Source organism: Cinclus cinclus, chromosome 25 (assembly GCF_963662255.1).
Source record: "Cinclus cinclus chromosome 25, bCinCin1.1, whole genome shotgun sequence".
NCBI lineage: Eukaryota > Metazoa > Chordata > Aves > Passeriformes > Cinclidae > Cinclus > Cinclus cinclus.
The window spans coordinates 6,122,529-6,145,260 of NC_085070.1; the positions used below are offsets into that span (position 1 = coordinate 6,122,529).

Genomic DNA, 22,732 nt, shown 5'->3' on the forward strand with positions numbered 1-22,732 from the left:
ATTCTGGGTTTTTTTTCCCCCCTTTATTTTTATTGGTTTCTCTGGAAAATAAGACAACTCAGTCAGGGAATGTTCCAATGGAAATTATTCTTGCGGAAGGTCTTGCAGATTTGCAGGAGGTTAAACCAAGGAAAATTGGGAGCCATTATCTTCCCAATGCCAGAAAATGCGTTGCCTGAATTAATGGCTGATTTCAGGAATACATGCAGTAACGCCATACATCAGAAATGAGATGCTAAATTGCCAGCAATAGCCCCGTTCTTTATTAAACACTTTGGCTAATTAGTCTGGGAACATTTCACAGGCTGGGGCACTGTGAAGAACTGCAGAAGGTCACAGCAGAAGGCAGCAGGCGATGGATTAGGGAGCACCAGCACTCAGCAGGTCTGCTCAGCCCCTGAAATCCAACTGCCTCAGCTCCCCAGCCCCGTTTTCTTCCACCTGTAACCACATAAAATAAAAGTGAATAATGATTATTATGCTGAGGAGACCATGAAAATTGTTCCTTCTGAAGAGGCTTAAAGCTGCCAGTCTGAACTGAGAAGCAAGTGCTCTGAGTTTGTGAGAATTCACAGCAAAACCACGCTCTGTGCACGCCTGGAGCAGCACAGGTTTGGAATAGAGGAGGGTTTTTTTCCATGCCTCACCTGCAGTGACCAGGCAGTGCTGGCACAAGGCAGGAGACAGACCTGGAGCATCCTGTGTGGAATCCAAGTGGAAATTCCCCAGCAGGGAACAGAGCTGGGTTTTGCTCCCAGCCTCGGAGCAGCCCGTTCCAGCAGCGCTGCCTTTGCTACTCCCCTCATCCCACTCTGGTTTCCTGCACAGAACGTGGGGAGCAAATGCCAGGGGCTCCTCTGGTGCCTGAAGATCAGCTTTACCTTTAGGATTTTAGCTTTTATATTTTCCATCTATTTGCAACCCTGCGATTCTTTGGTATAGAACTCTGAACTCCATACCCAGTGTGAGCTGCTGCTCTCCCATTTTGGGCACACACAACAATTCCTCTCCAGGCCTGGCAGTCAAGGACACCTCACTGTCCCAGCCCTGAGAGATGGAAACAAAAGTGACTGGGGGGAGCAAACTTGGGCTAAATGACTTCATTACCTGGAGCTGTCATTGGGAGATGATCCCCAATCTGCAAATGGACCAAACTTATCAAAGTGTGAAACCCTGTGAGCCATTGTCCATTTTGGGTGCAGCCCCTGGAGGCCCTTCAATAAATAGAGCTGCTTTTAATTTCTCTTAATTTTATTCTCCTAATTTTGTCTGGCCTGTGTTTTCAGGTGTCCCCAGAAGGGATCAGCACCACTGCAGGGGCTGTGCTGGGGACTGGGCTGAGTGTCAGCAGTTTGCTGGGGGGGATTTATCCTGCAGTGACCCAGGGAGCCCACGCTGCAACCTCCTGCTCCCACAAACCAGAGAGAGTACATCAAACATCATATATTCTAAGAAATTCATCCGTTTTTACACGATGAAGTGGGAATCCTCTCCTCCACCGGCAGCAGAGGCTTTGGAGCTGTGAGCTCTCCCAGGCTGAAGCTCAGAGCAGAAGGAGAGAACCTTTCCCAGGCTGCAGAGCTCTCAGCAGTGGTGGCAATGCCATCTTCCCCCTCCATCTGCTCTCACCCTGCTGCAGCACAAACCCTGCGCTCTTCCCTTCCCCAGCCACCGCCATCAATTAATGCCATTAAAGCTCCCACGATGTAGAACATGACAAGTGTGGTGTTGGTACAATTCCCCTGGCAGGGACCCAAGCCAGGTAATGACCCCGAGCCTCCCTGGAATGCTCTGGGTGATGCTGGCAGCTCCCAGCCCACCCCAAACACAAACACCACACCTCCGAGGGCTCTGCCCCTTCCCTTTTATAAAAACATCTTTGATTTCGAGTGGCATCTCAGCTCGAGGATCAGTATTCCAGGGGGGAAGTGTTGGATCCCCCATCTGGGATTGTTTATGTGCAGCTCTGCCCTGACAAGGGCTCTTTGTGCTGCTGGGGATGCAGGGGGACAGCAGGGAAAATGATGCCTCTATTCATGGGTAAGCACCGGTTTCCAACGGGGATTTTATTCCAAAAAGGCCAGAAATACAAAATTCCTCTTCAGCTAAGAAAGTAGAAACCAGGTCCTGATGTACAAAAAGATTGTTATGCAAAAAGAAAAAAAGCCCAACCCTGGAGCTGCAATACAAAAAAAAATAAATAAATATGTGGTGGGTTGTGCTTTGAGCTTAAATGAATCAGATATCAAACTAAAAATCCAGGGACAAATTCCATAAGTTATTGCTGAATTTTTTATTTTTTTTTTCCTCATGAAGTCAGAAAAGAGTGAAGAAAACACTCCCAGCAGTCTCAGGGAACAAAGTTGTCATGTGGCTGATCATAAATGTGATTCTCCCCCAGTCCTAGAAAGGTGCCCCACGCCAGCTCACCACACCTGACCCTGAGCACCCCTTAAATGAACTGGAAACACAGCACAGGAACATGAAACAGAATCTCCCGGCTATTGGATTTTCCTTTTATTTGCTCCATTTGTTCTGTGATTTATATGGAGAGCACAATTTGGCAGATTGCATCGTGCCAGCACTGAGACCACACGCCCTTTTTGCCAAGATGAATTATTCTGCGGCCTTTTCCATGCTGTTAAATCATAAACTGGGCAATGGGCAGAAGATGAACCCGTGATTAAGCAGGATTTTCTTTTGCATGTTGATTTCCCAATTTTGAGTCTTCGAGCTGGACAAGCTGGCAAAGTCTTGACCGTAGAAAACAAACGAGTAGAAAACAAACTCTGGTTTATAAAATATTTCTCACTTCAGGGAGGTTTTTGAGCCTCTACCCCTTTGTTTTGTTCTGTTTCTCACATTTCCATCTTCAGTGGCAAGAATGACTTCACAGACATCACACAGAGCCCGAAGAAGAGCAAGAGGAGGAAGAGCCCTGGAAGAAAAGGAGTTTAAAAATGCAGCTGAAGTGTTCAACAAGTGTCCTGCAACAAGGTACACCTTCCACATGCGTTTTAAAGGTCCTACAAATAAAGAATTTTACTCCTTCTGCTGAATATTTTGATCTTGGTAGCAAAAAAATAGGAAATCCCAGTCTGACACTGGGACAGAATCCTTTCCCTGCAGGGTCACAAGGGTCTTTTGAAGCAGGGTTATTTTAGAAGGGGACCTTGGCCGGACACGTAAGATGGAAATTTGAAATATTGAAAGGGATTTCCTTCAGTGCAACAACTTTGTTGATTTTTTTCTGAAGCAAAAGCTGATGCCAAAGTCAAGCCAGCACAAATGGCTGTGTTCAGTGGCCTGGTGCTATGGCTGGAGCTGCCCCTCAGCCATGCTGGGAATGAAGTGCATTGTGGATATTGATTAGCCCTGGAATCGTGAGTCATTTCCTCTGATACACTGCTCAGTGTTAGCATGCCCAAGGGGCTGCTTTAGGCTTCAAAAAAAAACAAAAACAAAAAAACAAAAACCAAAAAGGGAAATCATAAGTGAGTGTGGGCTGCGGAATGGCAATGGCTTTCGTTCGAAAAAAAAAAACATCTTTGCAGAATAGCTTGGCTTGGAGAAGGAAAATATTTACATCCCTTCTAATCTGGAACTGGAATAACAAGAAACGAACCTTGAAATGGTAAAAGTAAAAAAGGGAAAAAAAGGAAAAAAAAAAAAAGGGCAAGATCCTACAGTTCCAGAGGCTTTGTAACATTAAATACACTTGAAAGGAGAAATCACAGCTTAGGTTTTAATTGCTCACATTATTGTAATGGAGCTTTCAGAGAAGGGGATGAGGGAGAGGGGAGGGGATATTTTGTTGTTCTTGCATTTATTTCCATCCCGCTGCACAAGGACTGGCCTTGTGCTCCGTGGTTCAAGCTGAGGCTTTGGGAGCTCTGTTTTCAGCTTCCTCTTGGCCACAGCTTTCCTCCAGGGAAGCACAAGGCACACCACTAAATCAGAGTGCTGCATGTCTCAGCTAAGGTGACTTCGCTGTGCTCTGGCTGGGTCCTGAGCAAGGGCTGTGCTGTTCAAACGCCCCGAGTTTGGGCTCACAAAACAACAAGGACAGGGGGAAGCCGAGTTTTGTAGAGTGGGAAATACGGAATGAGGGAACGTGCTGAATTCCAGCGTCTTGCCAGGGCTGCTGCTGGAGCGCAGGGAGAGCTGCACAAGCTGAGCTGTGTTTAGGGGTGGCGATGTGTTTGTCTCCAGGACATTTACCCGTTCAAGCTCCAGGCCCCCCCGGGACCCCCCAGCTGCCAATCGCGCTGTCTGTCCCTGACTGCCCTGCCTGACTGGCATCAAAATGGCTTCAAAGAGGATCCTGAGCGATAGCAGCGGGCTTTGCGTCGTTTTCTTTGCCCTTCCATGATGAGCACAGCCCTTCTCCGAGCGAGGCTGGAGCAGCTGTGCAGCTGGCAGACATCTGCCAGAGAAATGCATCATCCTACATCATCTGGCAGCGCTCCTGCCGGCACGGAGCCGCTGATCTGTCGCCCAACAATCCCTCATCAGAGATGAAACTTGTGTGAAGAGAGCTAAAGCCACACTAAAGATGCTCTCCTGATCCCATCTGGATGCCTCGAGTGGAGCTCATGCCAACCTAAGACCTCCCAACCCTTCTGTGCAGATGGAAACCACCACGTTATTATCGCTGAATGCTTTACATCAAGTACCTGTCTGTGGAGCAGCATCTCGTGCTTAGGAAATCATTGAAAACCGCTTGAATTCGGGTTGGAGCACAATAAAAACTGACTCTGAAAGTCAAGGATAGGTGTGCGAGGCAGAGCTCTGAAATGGCGGGCAGGGCTGGAGGGGCTGCAGCTGCACTGGGCTCTGGGGGTGATGCTCACCAGTGAATTCGGGCCCCCAGACTGCTGATGGCAAAGATTAAACTCCAAAAGTGGTGCCCAAAGGTTTCACGGCTGAATTTGAACATCCAGATGTGCCTGGGAAGCTGCCTCAAAACAACGTGGATGTTGTAAATCCCAGAGCCTCCATCCAGGCTTTGGTAACAAAGCAGAGGATGTATTCAGTTCCAGAAAAAAAAAAAGATTTTTGCCTGAACAGCAAGAATTTTCCAGGATCTTTTTCTTTCTCACTGCATTTCAGCACCATCTTAAGACCATTATGTAAAAATAGAAACACTCCTTTACTCATATTTTTATCCTCTCCACAATATTTTTGGAGAAATGTGAGGCTGACATAACACAGAATCAGAGAGTGAGATTCTGTTACAAGTTTTATTCTTCTGTGCCTGAAATCCAGTCACAACCAAACAAAAAAAAAAAAACCCACAAAAAACAACCAACCAAAAAAAAAAAAGTTGGGGAAACATTCAGCTCTGCTCTGGGCTGATTTAAAAATGGAATTATTCCTTTTTCTCTCGGAATCACTGCCTACCTGCCTGCCCTGTGGGCAATCAGCATAATCCTGTTTAGTTGAGTCTAAGCAAGAGGAAAGTTTAAAGCACAGTTCCGCTCCAGTGGATTCTTCTGGAGCTTTGACTGGCAAGGAGCTCCCTGTGGTAAGGAAAGAGAAGAGTAAAAAGTTGCCAATTACTCTTTTTTTGCCTCTTTTTTTTGGATAGCTCTTTACTTCTGGGCGAGGGGCGAGCCTTCATTAAGTTTCTAAGTGAGTCCACTGGTCATTGATGCTTCAGAGGCAGTTCTGTGGAATAAACTGGAATAAATCTGCTGAGTGTGGGTCTGGCAGTGCAGCTCCATGTGCAGAGAATGTGGTTCCTCAGAACCTTCACATGTGCTTCAGCATTCCTGCCAGGCATATTTATACTTTTCTTTCTAAATCAAAGCAGACTGAGGGATGGATTTTTTTCAATTAAAACAATCCTTTATTGCTTGCTACCATGAGGAGCCCTCTTGTTTTAGTCTCTTCTGCGTTCCTTTTGCACACACTGGTTTTACACTTGCATTAATGCAGATGATGAGATGGTGAGGTTTGGAATTCATATCATTATAAAAAAAAGCAGCAGCTAGAACAGCTGTTCTTTTAAAATAGCCAGGTATTAGTGATGCTGATGTCTGTTATTTAGAGGCACCGGGTGATGGAGGTGCTTTAAATACCTTCAGTATTTTAAATTAAAACAGGAACCGGTGACACCATGGGAAGAGTGGAAGTGAACAGTCAATTAATCCTCATGTACTCCTAATTTCTGTGATTCTGTTCAGCTGAGAATCCTTTTCTCCTCTGAACTGAAGCACCAGAGTTGACTGGGTAGGCTAAAAATATTAAAATGAGACATTTACTGCGCACTGGCAGTGCGTGATGGTTCTGTACGTGGAAGCATGCACACTGAACTGAACATTTTAGCCCCAAAGACGGAAGATTCCCTTTATTGCCACAAGTGCCAGGTGATGCCAGGACTGCCAGCAGCTGGGTGACACGTGAGCTGTGAGTCAGGCTCACAGAGCATGGCCGTGAATCCTTCCCCTGGATATTTCCATGACTAACATCCACATTCTCGCAGCTCCGGGCATGGAACCATCCCCTGCTTGTGGGAAGCAGAGCTCCAGGAGAAATCCAGGATCGGGCTTGGAGCTGGCTCCAGGTACAGACATAAACCAGAGGTTTGCAGTGCTCACATTCTGAATTTCTGGGCTGTAATTTTACCTCTCCAAGCGGGATGAGTTCACCCTCATTCCTATGGTTCATGACATCAGCAGAGCACACGAATATCTTTGTGAGCCACGTTGCCTAAACAAGCAAAGGGAGATACTCTTACTTTTCTTCTATATTAAGACTTTTAAAAATAATCCGTGACCCACGTTTCAAGGGACTATCTTCGCTTTTATTGCCTGGCTGTGAAGGATATTGATTTGAGATCATTTTGCATGGTGCTGTTATCCATCACCATAAACATCTGCAGAGCACAGAATAATAGGGATAATTAATAAAGGAATAATAGGGATAAACAGAGGAGCAGGGGGAATTCTGAGCAGGGAGAATTCTGAGGTGCACTCCCTAATTATTCCCCTTTCTCAGAGCCTACAAAGAAGGGAGAACTCTGCTTTGTGGCTACAAATCTGGGTCTAATACCTGTGAAATGCCTGTATAGTTAAAATTCCCTTTTATTGTATTTGCATAGCAGAAGTGGAATTAATTTGACAGATTCCACTGCTGCTGCTTTTAAATGTGGCAGAAAACTTCAAATTTCCTGCTCACTTTTATGCCAAGTACCCAGTGAAGTCAATAACTGAAACTTGCACTTCAGTTATTGATTGATGGGATTTTTTTCCCCTTTTCATTTTATATATTAACAAAAAAGAAATGCACGGGCACGGCCCATAAACCTCTCTTAATGGCCAAAAGGAAAGGGAAATGTGTCAGGTAATGTACTTGGAGCACCTCATTCCATTTGGATATGCCTGGGACTCGTCTCCATTGGATTTTCATCATAAAATCCACGATTTTGTTTTTAAATTACTTGGAGGCTTCAATTCAGACTCTCTGTCTTTGCTCTGTCAAGGATTTCTAAGAGAAAAGCTCCCGTTTGTGGAATTCTGAAACGGTGTCTCCAGATTCTCCTTTATTCTGGAGCTGGAGAGGGGTTGGGGTGAATTCCACGTGAGTTCTTCCCCTCATCCACTCCCACACCACGGATTAAAATATTGTTTAATAAGAATAAAGATGTGCTGATACCTCCGACACAAACAGCTGCTGCTCCCCCGCAGCACACAATAATTCCTGGGGTTTGCTGCGTGCAGGGTTCTCTCTTCACATATCCTTCTGTTCCAATTTTTGGGGATTTCAGCTTGCAGGGAACAAGAGTTTGCCCTTCATTGATGGAATGTTCTCTCCAAGACTCTTGTTCAGCGCAGAGGAACGCTCGTGCTTTGCAAGGATTTTACTCTTCTGTTGTTTTTTTTGTGGAGAACATGACTGGGGTTTCATGGAAACCTCTCGGTTTATAAAAATGTGGGTCTTGCCACCCCCCCAGGGAGGAATTCCTCCCCAGCGTTCCATTTAAACATCCCCTCTCGAGGTCTGAAACATCCCCCTTGTCCTGGCACCGTCTGCCCGTGGAAATAATTTAAAATAAATAAACTGAAACCTTAATTTGGTCTCTTCTGGGGTTCCTCTTTTCAGGCCGAGCTCAGGGAGGCTGAATCTTGAAAAGTTGGGTAAGAATCGCTGCAAGTTCAGTACCATTCATAATTAGAGAAAACATCCCTAATATGTAGGAAACAGCTAATTATTTTCAGGATAAAGAGGTGTTTCTTCCTGAGGTTTCTATCCCAGGTACTCTTAAGGCAAGGTTGGCTTTCTGCTGCAAAATGAGCATGGGCATGACCTGAAAAAAATTAAAAATCCAATTACAGTTGGCATTTTCCAGGCTGAGTGCTGCACTGGGGAGCAGTGTACATATATATATATAGAGAGAGAGAGAGCATATATAAATATATAACATATATAAAGATATATAGCAGACAAATACATATAGCATATATAAATAAATATAGAATATAAAGATATGTAGCAATCATAAATATGTATAAAATGTATATAAACATATATATATATCATCTATAAATATATATAACATAGAGATGTATACAGCATATAAAAATATCTAAAACATAGATAAGTATACATAACATGTAATGATATATGATATGATATATAATATAATATAATGTAATGTAATGTAATATAATATATAATAAAATATAATAAAATACTATATAATACCATATAATACAATGTAATATATAATACAATGTAATATATATCATATCATATATAGTGTAATCATGTAATAATAGTGTAATAATAATTTAATATAATGCAATATAGTATAATATAATGTAATATAGTATAATGTAATGTCATATAATAACGTGACAATAATTAATAATGATGCCATTATAATAATAATGTTATAATAATTAATCTAATATAATGTAATACAGTGAAATATCATCTAATATAACACAATAATGTAATGTAATACAGTGTAATATATTATGTAATGTGTGTAATAGTGTAATAATAATGCAATGTAATATAGTACAATATAATGCAATATCGTAAAATAACGTGACAATGATTACTAATGATGCCATTATAATAAGAACGTGATAATAATGAGTTGAATATAATGTAATGCAATATAATAAAATGTAGTAGTGTTCTTTATAGTCTATATGCAGTATATATACTGTGTAGCGTGTATGTACGGTATAGTACGCTACAGATATTCTACTCTATATAATCTGCTATATATAAAACATTCTACTAATAATAAAAGGCGCTGATAATTAAGGATGACGCTGCGTCATTGACATCAACCTGATGACAAGTAACAATAACGAACGGCCACGCGACAACGCGATAACGACCCACGGCCACCCGCGCTGTGCCCGTACCCGCTCGTTCCGCAAACAAAGCTCCACCCTCCCCCCCCCTCCCCAACCCCTCCCCTCCCCTCCCGTCCCCTCCCCCGGGCCGGGCACTACTTGTCGCGGCGGAGGGATCGCGGCGGGCGGCGCGCAGGGATCCGGGGGCGGTGCGGCCGCTGTCAGTCCGGGACGCGCCGGGAGCGGAGCGGGAGCGGGAGCGGCTTTGGGGGAGCGGGAGCGGCTCTGGGGCAGCGGGAGCGGCTCTGGGCTCGCTCTGCGCCCTCCGGCCCCGGCCCCGGCAGCGGCTCCATGGGCGCGATGCTGCTGCCGCTCGCCGTGCTGCCCTGCGCCTTCGTCCTGCTGCGAGCCGCAGGTACGGCCGGGGCGCGCGGGGCGGGGGCGCGCCGCGAACAATGGGGTCGGGCGGACCCCGGGATGAGCGGGGCTCGGCGGGGAGGAGGAGGAGGAGGAGGCCGGGTTGGGTTGGGTTGGGTTGGGTTGGGTTGGGTTGGGTTGTGCCCCGGTCGGGCGGGTGCGCGGACAATGGGCTCGGTGCTCACGGTGAGGATGCTCCGGCGGTCCCCGCCCTCCGCCGGCCGGGGAGGGAGCGAGGGATGCGGTGGCCGTGGAGCGGTGGAATAATGAGACGAGAAGGAGGAGAGGGAGAGGAGAAAAAAAAAAATGAAATAATAAAAAAGGAGGGGCGCGGGGCGCTGCCGTTGTGGAGCGGCCCCGGGCGCGAGCGGTGGAGCGGGGGCCCCGCCGTGGCCGCTCGGTGGCCGCCGGTGCCCGCCCGGGTCGCCACCGCCCGGCTTCGGGAGCGGCAGGTGGGATGGAGCGGCCACACCTGCGCCAGCCCCGCCCCAATAGCATCCTTCTTCCGAGCTGCATCCCTGTGGCATCCGTCCCTTCTTCCGAGCTGCATCCCTGTGGCATCCGTCCCTTCTTCCGAGGGCATCCTTGTGTTATCTGTCCATCTGTCTGTCCGTCCGGCGCTCCCCGGGGAGCGCTCCGGGAGCCGCGCTGGGCTCCGCCGGTGTTCGCTCCCCGTCCCGTCCCGTCCCGTCCCGTCCCGTCCCGTCCCGTGCTCCCCAGCCCCTTGTCCCCATCCCTCGGGATCATCCTGGCTGTGCCATCGCCGCCTGCCAGTGCTCACCGCGCTGGGCTGGCAGCCGCTCTGGGCTCCGCGTTTCGTGCGAGGTGCCCGGCGCTGTGTCTGTCCCCGTCCGTGTCCCCGGAGCTGTCGCTGTGTCCTTGCCGTGCTCCATCCCTGCCCTGGCTCCGTACCCACCTCCCCTCCCCTCCCCGATGAGGATTTTTATCTCCTTAAGCAATTAGCGCTGCCGGGGCTGTCTCTGCTCTCGTGGTGGCAGTCGCTGTCGCCATGGACCAGTGCCACCAGTGCCACCAGCGTCCCCAAAGCTGCTGCCAAATCCGAGCCACCTGTTTAACATCAGCACAGCACCCTCCCTGAACCAGAGCCGGCTGTGCGGCGGCAAAGCGCTGCTGTTGAACCTGGCTGTAATGAAACCCACAACATAACAGGTTTATTATTAGAGGCTCTGTGCTGTGCGGGCGCTCGCAGCCTCTTTTCCCGTATCCTGCTCTACATCTGGCCCGGCCACACCCTGCCAGGCTGCTGCTCCCTGCCCTGGCACAGCCAGCGCTGCCTTTCGCAGCTCCGGGAGGACACCGGGTGCCGCCTTGCTTTGGGGAGGTTTTTTTTATCTTTTTTTTTTTTTTTTTTTCTTCCCAGGGGAAATAAATGGGAGTAAGCAAAAGAAAAATTATCTGCGTATCATCTGTTGCCCCACTCAAATACATGTTTATCCAATAATAATAATTATGAATATGGAGACTGCCTAGGGAGCCGCACAGCTGGAACTGTTAAATCAGCATAAAACGGAGAACACAAAAACCAAATAAAATATTAAAAAGCTAGAACAAAGCAGCAGCAGTGTTGATGGTGAAAGCAGCAGCAAGCACATCCAGCTCTGCTTTCCACCCTAAAGGATGCTCTGGTCTTGTCCCTTTTTTTTTTTCCCAGCTAAACTCACCGGTCTGTGATGGGGGAGAAGGAATTTTGCTTTGAAAGCTGTGGAGATGTCAGTGCAAGAGGGTGTTTTATTTATTTATATTTATTTTATTTATTTTATGATTGCGCTGCTGGGAAAAAAAAAAAAAAGCTGAAGCTTTAATATAAGAGGAGACGAGAGAGAGATATTTATCAGTGAGGAATCCCTGAGGAAACTGTTGTGTGAGCACAGCTGTGGGGTGGGTTCACAACCAAACCGTGTCTTTTATGTCTTTTACAATAATTCCACATTTCGTGTGTATTCCCGTGGCCTGTGATAGTGATGATTTATTTAGTCTGCTGTAAAATTACAACATTCTCTGATAATTTAGAAGCTGATTTATAGACAGAGCAGATGGCTCCTCTCCTTTCATGCACATCCTGAGAACTGTGGTTTCCTAAAGAACAGAGATGGTTTTCTATTAACTTGAACGCATGAACTTGAAAATTCCCGACTTAACTCTTGGGCTGTTCGGGTGTTTTTGGGTTTTTTTAATTTATTTTTTATCTTGGATCTTTGGCGTGTGGGTTTTGTCAGATTTTTTTTTTTAAGGACATTTAACATAAGAGTAACTTAATGAACACCCGTTTTTTTAAGTGTTAAACGTTGTGGCTGCTCTCCAGGCTGAAAGTGCCTTCACTTTTCTTGGCTCCTCTCCAGAAATGTATTTTAAGGATAGACTGCTCTGCCTTGGGTACTGGTTCCTCGTGGATAGAGAATGCCGTGGGGTTTGTTGTTTTATTTTTGGATTTTTTTTTTTTTTTTTTTTTTTTTGGGGAGGGGGGGTGTTTTCCTGTTTGTTTGGGGGTGAGAGGGTGATGCCATGGATTTCCTCCATGGGCTGCCAGGGAAGCAGAACCAATTGCTGGGGGAGGAGGAGGAGGAGGAGGAGGAGGAGGAGGAGGGGATCCTGCATCTGCTGCCATCAGTCTGAGCAGAGGGACAGCTCGGGCAAGAGACAAAGCACAGTTTCTTTCCTCATTTAAAAGGCCATCCTGCGCTTTTTCTCATTATTTTTCACACCTGGTGATATTAAAAAAAAAGCACTGTCCTGGGGGTTTTTGTGTATTTTTTGTTGGTTTGTTTTTTTTTTTGTTTTTTTTTTTTTTTTGGTTTTTTATGGATTTTTTTGGTGGGTTTCTGGGGTGGTTTTGCAGTTCATTGCACTTAAGGTGGGTATTCTGATCTTCCCCAAATGCCTCCAAGCAGCCTGGGAGAAGCTGTGTCCTTTGGAATTGTGTCCTTTGGAATTGTGTCCTTTGGAATTGTGTCCTTTGGAATTGTGTCCTTTGGAATTGTGTCGTGGCTTTCGTGCAGGAAATTCTGAGAAAGGTTCGAGGATCTGACGCCCCCATGGCAGCTTTTTCCAGGTGCACTGAAAAGAGGATTTTTATTTCTTTGTTTGCCAATTCTGCCCTTTCCCAGGGACGTGAAATGCGAAGTGACTCCCTAAATATCGAATTTTAAAAAGCACGAGGAAACAGAATGGTGGTTTCCATACAGGGAGAATGGGAATAACTCGGCTGAGGGTGTGTCTGGCAGGGAACTACTGCTCCCAGCAGCTCCTCTCTCCTGGATGGTTCCTTTGCGCATGTGGGGTTTTTTTTTGGGGGGGGGAATTCATGTGTGGCTTTTCATCCCAACACTCCCCCCCCAAAAAAACCCAACAAAACAAACAAAAAAAAAACCCAAAAAACAAAAACAAACCAGAAACAACAAAACCACAAAATACCCGACAAAAAAAAAAAAAAAAAAAGAAAAAAAAAAATTTAAAAAAATATTAAAAACCCAAAACAGGCGAATAGATTTTGAACCATTCAAATGCCAGGAGTAAATGTGAAGGTCAGCCCCGGGCTGGCTGCGTCTCCTTTTGTTTGCACCTTAGCAGGGAGGGAAGGGCTGGCTGTGCACAGGGATGGAAATGAGCAGGGTTTGGCAGCAGGGCCGTTATGGCCCCGCAGTTCCTGGGGGGGAAATGCAGCTGCTCGTTGGGAACAGGTCTTCAGAAGGGACCCTGAGAGCCTCTGGGATGGGCTCAGGCAGGTTTTGCTGGGGTTTGGGGTTTGTAACGTGCGTGGAATGGAGAGAAACTGGTAAAAATTAAGGATAAAATTCAATCAGGATTGAAATAAATGCGTGACTTAAAATCCAGCACTTCTCTATGCTGATATATATTCTGTATTGATATATATTCTGTATTGATATATATTCTATACTGATATATATTCTGTACTGATATATATTCTGTATTGATATATATTCTATACTGATATACATTCTGTATGGATATATATTCTGTATTGATATATATTCTGTATTGATATATATTCTGTACTGATATATATTCTGTACTGATATATATTCTATATTGATATATATTCTATACTGATATATATTCTGTATTGATATATATTCTATACTGATATACATTCTGTATGGATATATATTCTGTATTGATATATATTCTGTATTGATATATATTCTGTACTGATATATATTCTATATTGATATATATTCTATACTGATATATATTCTGTACTGATATATATTCTGTACTGATATATATTCCATATCTCTCTATATATTCTATATATCAATATATTGGTGGGAAGGCAGAGAATCCCTCTCCACACAGTGGTGCCTGCAGATCCCAAACCTCCCAAGGATGAGTGACAGATCCAGGATGGAGTCACCATCCCTGGAAGTGCCCAGAAAATCAATGGCCGTGGAATTTGAGGGCAGGCTGATGGTGCAGGGCTGACAGTGAGACTTGATGATCTTAAAGGTCTTTTGCAACCTTAATGATTGTCTGGTTCCAGGAAAAGCGATTTCAGGGGGAATTTCTTCATGGGAAGGGTTAAACAGCAGCAGGGAGGTTTGGATTCCACATCCCTGAGGTGTCCAAGGAATTTCTGGATGAGGCAGGGATTGGTCACAGCTTGGACTCGGTGTCCTTGGAGGGCTTTGCCAACCTCAGTGGCTCTGTGATTCCTTGGAAAACTTGTGCCAGAACACGCTGGGGTGTCCAGGGGAGGTGCTGATGTATTTTAAAATGCCCAACCTGACATATATTTCAAAATGCCCAACCTGACATATATTTTAAAATGCCCAACCCGACTGATGTATTTTAAAACAGCCATCCTGAAAACTTGCTCGGAGCAGTTCTTGGACCCTGTTACAGCTTTGCCTTCTGAGGTTGCTTTTGACCCAAGAATTTATGTACTGGAGCACTTCAGCTAAATTCTGACTTGGACAAATGTGGGACGTGGACAGCCCTGAGAGCTCCAGATCTCCAGGCAGCTGCTGGAAAAGCTGATTTTTGGGGAACAGCACACAATGGGAGGTTTATCCTGCAAAGCAAGTGCAAATTGCTTTAAGATTCCTCTGAAGAAGCAGCAGCAGCAGCTGTGGGGTAGAGTCACATAGAGCTGTGCTGAAGAACAGGAGGAGTTATCTGAGTTCTTGAAAGTGAATATTAATAATAATAATTAGGATGGAGATCTGGTGCTTGCAGCAGAAGTCATGGAGCCCTGTTGGGTTTGAAGAAGGAAAAAAAAATAAATTATTCTTGCGCCTGAAGATTAATGTCTCAACTCCCCTCTGCAGAAATAGAAATCCTTGTTTATCTTAAAGATTCAAGGGGGATTAAATACCAGGAATATAAACCTGGGCACAGTAACATGGAAAAGGTATTTGGGCAATCCATTGAAATGGTCGATTCCTTAAAACGGGCAGCACATTGGATTTGTTGTGCATCACTGCACCAGGGCATTATTGGCCAGGACAAAATTCCATTTAAAGAAACTCCTGACTGCTTTAATTGTTCCAGAACTGTCGGTCTCATCATGTCTTGATCAGAAATATTTGTAGTTTGTTTATCTAGCTGAGTTTTTAATACTGTTACAGCTGTCGGGTAGATCAGGGTAGGTACTGTAAAATTTGTTATTAAAATCAGGTTAATTTTCTGAAAATCCACCTGCTCCTCGTTGCTGAGGCCACATTTGGAGTGCAGGGTCCAATTCTGGGCTCTCCAGTGGCAAAAAAAAAGTCTGGATTTACTGCGGAGAGTCTGGAAGAGGAGCTGGAGGAGCATCGTTGGTGGGAGAAGAAGCTGAGACTGGAAGGAGACTCGAGGGGATGTGGATGTGGATGAATTCCTGCTGGCAAGGAGTGAACACAACCCCAGTGACAGAACGAACTGGAATACAGCAAATCTTCCCTGAGTATATGAAAACCCTCCCAAATATTATTTTTTTTTATTATTATTTTTTTTTTTGGTGTGTGTTTGGATGAATCCTGGGAAAGGTTGAGTGGAGATAATTGTGGCTTCTCCATCCGTGCACTTTCAGAACACACCTGGCCAGACCCTGGTGACCTCCTGCCTTCCCCTCCTGGGCTGGAAAATCTCAAGATGTCCTTCCCAACCCCAATTATTCTGTGATTTTCCTACTTCTACTCTTAAAAAAATAGTTATAATAGAAGCTTATTTGAATATTTAATTAACTTTTCCTTCTTTGTTAATAATCATGGTATTTATCACCCTTGAATCTTTAAGATAAACAAGGATGTTAATTGTTTGTTGCTGGTTTGTGGTTAATTATTATTTACTACATTGATTAACTTGAAATATGACTCCAAAGACATGAATGGGAGTGTGTAAATCTGTGTACAGACATGGGGAACTGTGTGAAATAAAGGGTTAGAGGAAGAAATGAGCCAAGCAAAAACATTCAGGCCACATTTTGGGCAGAGTTTGAGCTGAATCAGTGCTTGAAATTCAAGGTCCTTTCCAGAGGAGAACCCTGGCTGAGCTGTGGAGTTGAGCAGATGATAAATGATGAAAAAAAGTGATAAGGATTTTAGACAATGGAAATAGAAAATTGTTGCCTCTAAATTTGAATGGGCCTTTCCAGATGTTTAACATCTCTTGTCCCAAAAGCAACTGTGTTTTAAAAATACTTTAAAAATCCTGCAGAATTTAGTTAATTGTCCCTGAAATCAAACTGTGGGATTGTAAATGTCATTGTTTTATTAAAAAACAAACCAAAGCTCTAAACATTTAAAGTGCAGTTCTTTGCAGCGAGTTCCAAATGCAAATTCCCTTTTTAACAGTGAGGACTGATGGGCATTAAGCATTCAAAAACTTCAATCCCATTTTTTTTCCACCTCCTTCCTATGTGGGGTGTTCAAGGCTGGGTTTCACCGTGCTACAGAGGAGGGGCAGGGGTGATGTTTTGATTTGTTGGTGTTGTTTGGGGGGGGGGGGGGGGGGGTTGGTGGTGTTTGTACAATATTGGCAAATTGGGCTTTTATTTATTTATTATTTATTTATTTATTTTAATTGCACAGCCCAGTAATCGAGGGCAGCTCGGGTTTGGGGGATGCTCCGTGGTGGTTCCTCAGCCTCTCCTTGCATATTAATGACCCTCTCAAAGGAGCTCTGGTTTGCATTGTGCAGGCAGCAGGATTGTTGTGCTCAAAAGGGTGTTTATTCCATTTATTCCCTTTATTCCATTTATTCCCTTTATTCCATTTATTCCGTTCATTCCAGCGGGATCCAGGCGGCGTTTGGGCAAGGGCAGCCCCTCTCTGCTCCTCTCCTGGGCTCTGCCATGCCAAATATTCCCAGTGGAACCCAGGGATCTCCCTGGCATCCCGGGCACGCAGGGCATAAAATGAAATATTGGCCAAACGTTCTGCGGGTTTTCCTTTGGGGGTCACAGCAGGACAAGGCTGATCCCTTTGGGAAACTTGGGGAAGGGGAAATCTCAGACTGGATGAGTTTGGGAATAACAGAATTTCTCTGGTGACGTGGTTTTATTTGGTAACTTAAGCTGAGGTGTTAATCAGCTGTGTCCGTGTGAAAAAAAATCCAGAAAATTGAAGATTTTGGATCCTTTTCTTTGTACAAGTCTCAAAAAAGAAACAAAGCAACCCATAGATGTTGAAACGTGGGCTTTGGTGAGCAGTGGAGATGTTCCAATGGGTGATAGGTTGGTATTCTGAAGGAGAAAATGGGCAGATCAAATATATATCTGTATTTATAACCTTATCTAGATATGGGCAGATCAAATATATATCTGTATCTATAACCTTATTTAGACATGAGCTGATAAAATATATATCTGTATCTATAACCTTATTTAGACATGGGCAGATCAAATATATATCTATAAACTTACCTAGATATGGGCAGATAAAATATATATCTATATCTATAACCTTATCTAGACATGGGCAGATAAAATATATATCTATAACCTTATCTAGACATGGGCAGATCAAATATTTTATCTATATCTATAACCTTATTTAGACGTGGGCAGATAAAATATATATCTATAAACTTATCTGAACATGGGCAGATCAAATATATATCTGTAATCTTATCTAGATATGGGCAGAACAAATATATATCTATAAACTTATCTAGATATGGGCAGATCAAATATATATTGATATCTATAACCTTATTTAGACATGGGTAGATAAAATATATATCTGTATCTATAACCTTATCTAGATATGGGCAGATAAAATATATATATATATCTATAACCTTATTTAGACATGAGTAGATAAAAATATATATTTATAACCTTATTTAGACATGGGCAGATCAAATATTTATCTATAACCTTATCTAGACATTGGCAGATCAAATATATATCTATATATCTATAACTGTATTTACACATGGGCAGATAAAATATATATTGATACCTATAACCTTATTTAGACATGAGTAGATAAAATATATATTTATAACCTTATTTAGACATGGGTAGATAAAATATATATCTATGTTTATAACCTTCTTTAGACACAGATTGACATAGAGATGTTCTAGTGCAGGATAGGGGGAACTGTAGGGGAATTGGGCTGCAAATTGTGATTGTGGATCCCCAGCAGCTCGTGTGGTGAGATCAGGTGAAAACTGACCCTGGTTGTGCTGAGGAGAACCTTTTTCTGCAAGGAAAAAAAAACTGCATTTCAGACAAGCAGCATCACTGTGCTCCCCAAATCCAGAGATGTTATCCTGGGTTTGTGTTCAATCAATGTTTATTGAGCTGTTTGCTGGAGCCCTTGGTGTCTCTTTGCTTCTAATTTTCCTCCTTTTAATCAATTCCTTGGGCACGTTGTTTTTTTTTTTTGTTTTTTTTTTTATGCTTGATTTTTCTTGTTCTGTGAACAAAATAAAAAAAAACCCCTGAAAACTGGCAGAGAGTTCCCTCTTAGTGTGAATTTCAGGAGTGGAGTTCTGTAAAGCAGCAGTTTCCATCCAGGCATCCAAGGAGCTCCAAAAGCCTTGAGTGATGATGTTGGTTTGAACCTGGACAGGTTTTTGTGCAAATCAATCCCCGGAGCACAGCTCTTGGTGGGATTATTGTTGTTCTCTGTGTTCAAAATGGTATTTTCAGGGTTTGTTTTCTTTTTTTTTTTTTTGTTTTTTGTGGGGAGCACGAGGGGGTTTTGTGTAATTTGGTGATGCTGGAAAGGCAACAAGACGGGGAGAGCGTTTTTTGTGCTAAATGTTCATTTTGCTGTGATTTAGGGAGAACTGTTGGGTTTGTGTGTGGATGTTTTGGGGTGGGAATGGTGGATTTTCGTGGTGTAGCAGAGCTTTGCCTGTGGCACTGCACTCAGGAGGAAAACCCCAACCCAGCCGTGCCAATTCCCATTTATTTCCCTCATAATTGCACATAAAACCCACTGCACTTGCAGTATTTAGAGGTGGAGTGTGGCAGGAAAGACGAAGCACTGCCAGTGTTGATATTTCCCTTTAGTGACAATCCTCATGCTGGTTTTATATCATTAATATTAATTACGTGCAAGCCGTGGCACTGCTCTGATAAATCAGAGCCCACCTGGTTGTGCTTTGAAAACCCCAAAAATAACAATTTTAAAACTTCCTTTGAAATTTGTTCACATGCTGTCCAGGATCTAGTGAGCAAAATACCCTCTGGTTATTGGCTAATTATGACATTTGAGAACTTCATTTTGCATTTTTCCCCGTGTTAACAGTGGGCCAAACTCACTTGTGCGTGGCATTTTAATAAAATACACCCAACAGCTGCTTGGCCAAGGGACTTCTTTAATTCTTTGATTATTGTGAGGCTGCAGGAATGAAAAGAGCAGAGCTGGGAGTGAGTTGCAGTTGTGTTTGCAGCAGATAATCCCCAAAGTGCAGCGTGCTCCAGGGCTGGGAGCAGACCCAGGAATTACTGCACACCCCCTAAATCCTCCTGCACTTTAATCTCTCCATGATCTCTGCGAGGGAAGCTGGAATACACCAAGGGAATAAAATGTGTGCATTTATTTATTGTCGACAGTTTGGTTTTTCTTTTTTTTTTTTTTTTTTTAATTTTTTTAATTTTTTTTTAATTTTCTGTAAGAAGAGCTACAGCGTCAGAGATTTAATTTCATATTGATTCACTTCTGGTTTTGCCATCGTATTTTATTTGGGGATGGGATTTGGACATTTTGCTCTCTTAATTTTTCTCAATTTCTCTGGAAAATGAATATTTTGTGAAATACAAGCAAACTTGGAGTAGTTTGTGCTGCATGGACAAAAATAACGTAGTGCTGCAGTGATTGTTTGTGGTTTTAATTTCCCATTTCAGGCCAGCCTGGCTATTAGCTCCAGAGCAAGAAATACTGTGAAATATTCAATAAAAGTTATTTTTATCTAGAAACGGGCATTTCGGTTGGATGGATGATTTGATTCTTGGAAAAACAAAAAAAAAAAGTGTGATTTTTTTTTTTTTTTTTTTTTTTTTTTTTTTTTTTTTTTTTTTTTTTTTTTTTTGTGGCTATGCTGGTGTGCAGTTTGGTTTTGCAGAGTTTCAGGCACGAGGAGGTAAATCCTGCTTTTATCCAGGCAGGAATTTTTCTCACCTGCTCACAAGTACTGAGGGACCTCTATGAAAATTCCAAGTTGAGTAAAAATTCCTGCTTGATTAAAAAATCAGTGTAAATCTGCACAAGGGCCATTTATTTTTAAATAAATGTCTTGGGCTGATCTTTCTTATACCCTGTGAAAAAAAACCAGGGTTTTAATTGAAAGAGAAAATATGAAAATGTTTTAGGGTTTTTTTTTTTTAGGTTTTTTTTTAGGTTTTCTTTTTTTTTAGGGGTTTTTTTTTTAGGTTTTCTTTTTTTTTTAGTTTTTTTTTTTTTTCCACCCAGGCCTTGCTTTGCTGCTCACACTGCAATTAATGTGACCTGCTGCTCATTAATGCTTTGCAGTGGGTGGGGAGGGAAAAACACAGCAAATTCACATCAACAGTGCTCTTTTCCTTGCTGGATGCTCTAGCTCCGGGAAGGTTTTAACCAATCTGTCAACATTTGGTGCAGTTTCACACTTAGCTTCTGTTGCTAGAACAAAAATCTCCTCTGCTTGCAACCAGCAAACCTCAACATCATCAGCAACAAACTCAGACCTGAGATATTTTTTCACTCAATCTCTCTTCCAGGGAGAAAACTGCACTTCACAGCCTTTGAATTGTTTTTTGGTTTTTTTTGTTTTTTTTTTTTTTTCCCTAAGCACACATTTTCTGGAGCAGCTTTTCCCATGATTTTATTGAGGAGTCATTGAATATTCAAGGTGAAAAGGAGCACTTGGAGCAGGAGATGTTGGAGCAGTCCCTGGAGTGTGTTTGCTTTGGGATTTTTTTGTGTTCTGGGCAAACACACTTCGGGTATTTCTGCTTTTATCAATGGCAGTGGTTGGTGTTAGCTGATAAAACAGTAGTAGAAATAAATGTTTTATGCACAAAGTTGTGGGTCTGCATTATTTTAATGTGAAAAGAATACCTTGTGTGAGTTGTGAGAACTCTAGAGGCTGCCCTTTAGGACAATCTCTGTTAGTGCTATCTAATACCAAGAATTTCAACCTGTTTTGGTTTTTAACACCTGTGTGCTTCAGTTTCTGATAACCTCTCTCTGTTTCAGTTCCTCTTTACCTGTTAATCCCCAAAGAAAAGGATGAATGTGCCAGAAAGTCCCAAGTTTTGAAATCCCCATTATTTTGGTGAAAAGAAGCCATTTTTAGATGAGGAATTCTCACTTTAGGAGACTGGATCTAAATGAAACCACAGAGCCATTGTGGATCATTTTTGAATTTCAGGCTCTGGTTTGTAGTTGCAGTCTCTCTGGCAGGTCTGGGGGGTGATCAGTGCCTTTTTTCCAAAGCTTCTGTGTATTCCCAGGAGTTGTTCTTCATCAACCTAAATTGTTCCATCCAAAGCAGCCTGGAGATAAAAATAGCAAATCCCACACTCCTGGTTTGGGGCGTTCAGGCCCTGAATTATTGATAGATTCCTGCAGTGTCCTCTGCGTGCAGAAGATTTATTGCGTGCCATTTATTATTTAGTGGCACATGCAGAAGTGCCTCCAATCATTAAAGAAACAAAAGATAAAGGCATTTTCTTATCAGGTGAAGGGTTCTCTTATCTCCTATTCCTTGAAGATTGTAGGGACCAGAGGAATTCAGTTGGAGTGGTGAGTGAAAGCAGTGCTGCTGATTCCCGTGGAATTTAGCACTTTAAATGGATTAGAACTAAAAATATCCCTGCCTGGCATTGCGTCAGATGCAGAAGCCTTTCAGAGTATCTGCATTTCCATGTTTGATGGCAGCCCCAAAAGATTCCCACGTTGGAGCTAAGTGGGAGCCTTGTGAAGGTGAGCCAGGATTCTTCACCGGAGCAGCAGTGTTGGGAATAATTGTAAATGACTGTAAATTAAAAATCCCTGGGTGTTGTTGAAGTGGGAGCTCGCAGAAGCAGCGTTTGGGGAGGAAAAGGTGATTTTTGTTGTAGACGGGGCGTGCAGTTCTCTCCTTGCACGTGTGGAAGCCTTAATAGGAATTAGTTTGTGACTTTGGGGTGGGATCTTGCAGCGTCTGCTCCACGTCTTGTTGGTCAATTCTGTTGCCAGTTAATTCACTCACAGCTCATATTTTGGGTTTTTTGTTAGTAATGGTGTTTGAGCACTGTATTAGGGCTTGAGATGCACTCTTTATAATCCCCAAAAGCAGAGATGGCATTTTAACAATGGAAAGAGAAATAATCACATTTTGTGCTTATCTAAAAGCCTGGAATTTCAGTGCCACAAAGGAGGGGACTTGGACCGAACTTGTGGCTTGCTCCCGTTTTGTTTGGGCAAAATTGACTTTCCTAGAGCAGTGAAATGATCCCAGTGCCCTCTGTAGAGGGGCTGAACCAGAGGAACACAGAATCCCACAGTGCTAACAGGGGTGCTTTAATGAAATGGGGTGGTAGCACTGTGTTAAACATC

General features: G+C 43.4%; 1 protein-coding gene across 1 annotated transcript in view; it reads left to right on the forward strand.

Moving 5' to 3' along the window:
• Positions 1 to 9,668: 9,668 nt before the first annotated feature.
• NCAM1 (neural cell adhesion molecule 1) overlaps positions 9,669 to 22,732 on the forward strand; it is an 89,072-nt gene continuing 76,008 nt past the window's right edge. Inside the window, exon 1 of the mRNA XM_062508614.1 lies at positions 9,669 to 9,732. Within this exon, the coding sequence (XP_062364598.1) occupies positions 9,669 to 9,732 (64 nt within the window). The remainder of the gene's footprint in view (positions 9,733 to 22,732) is intronic.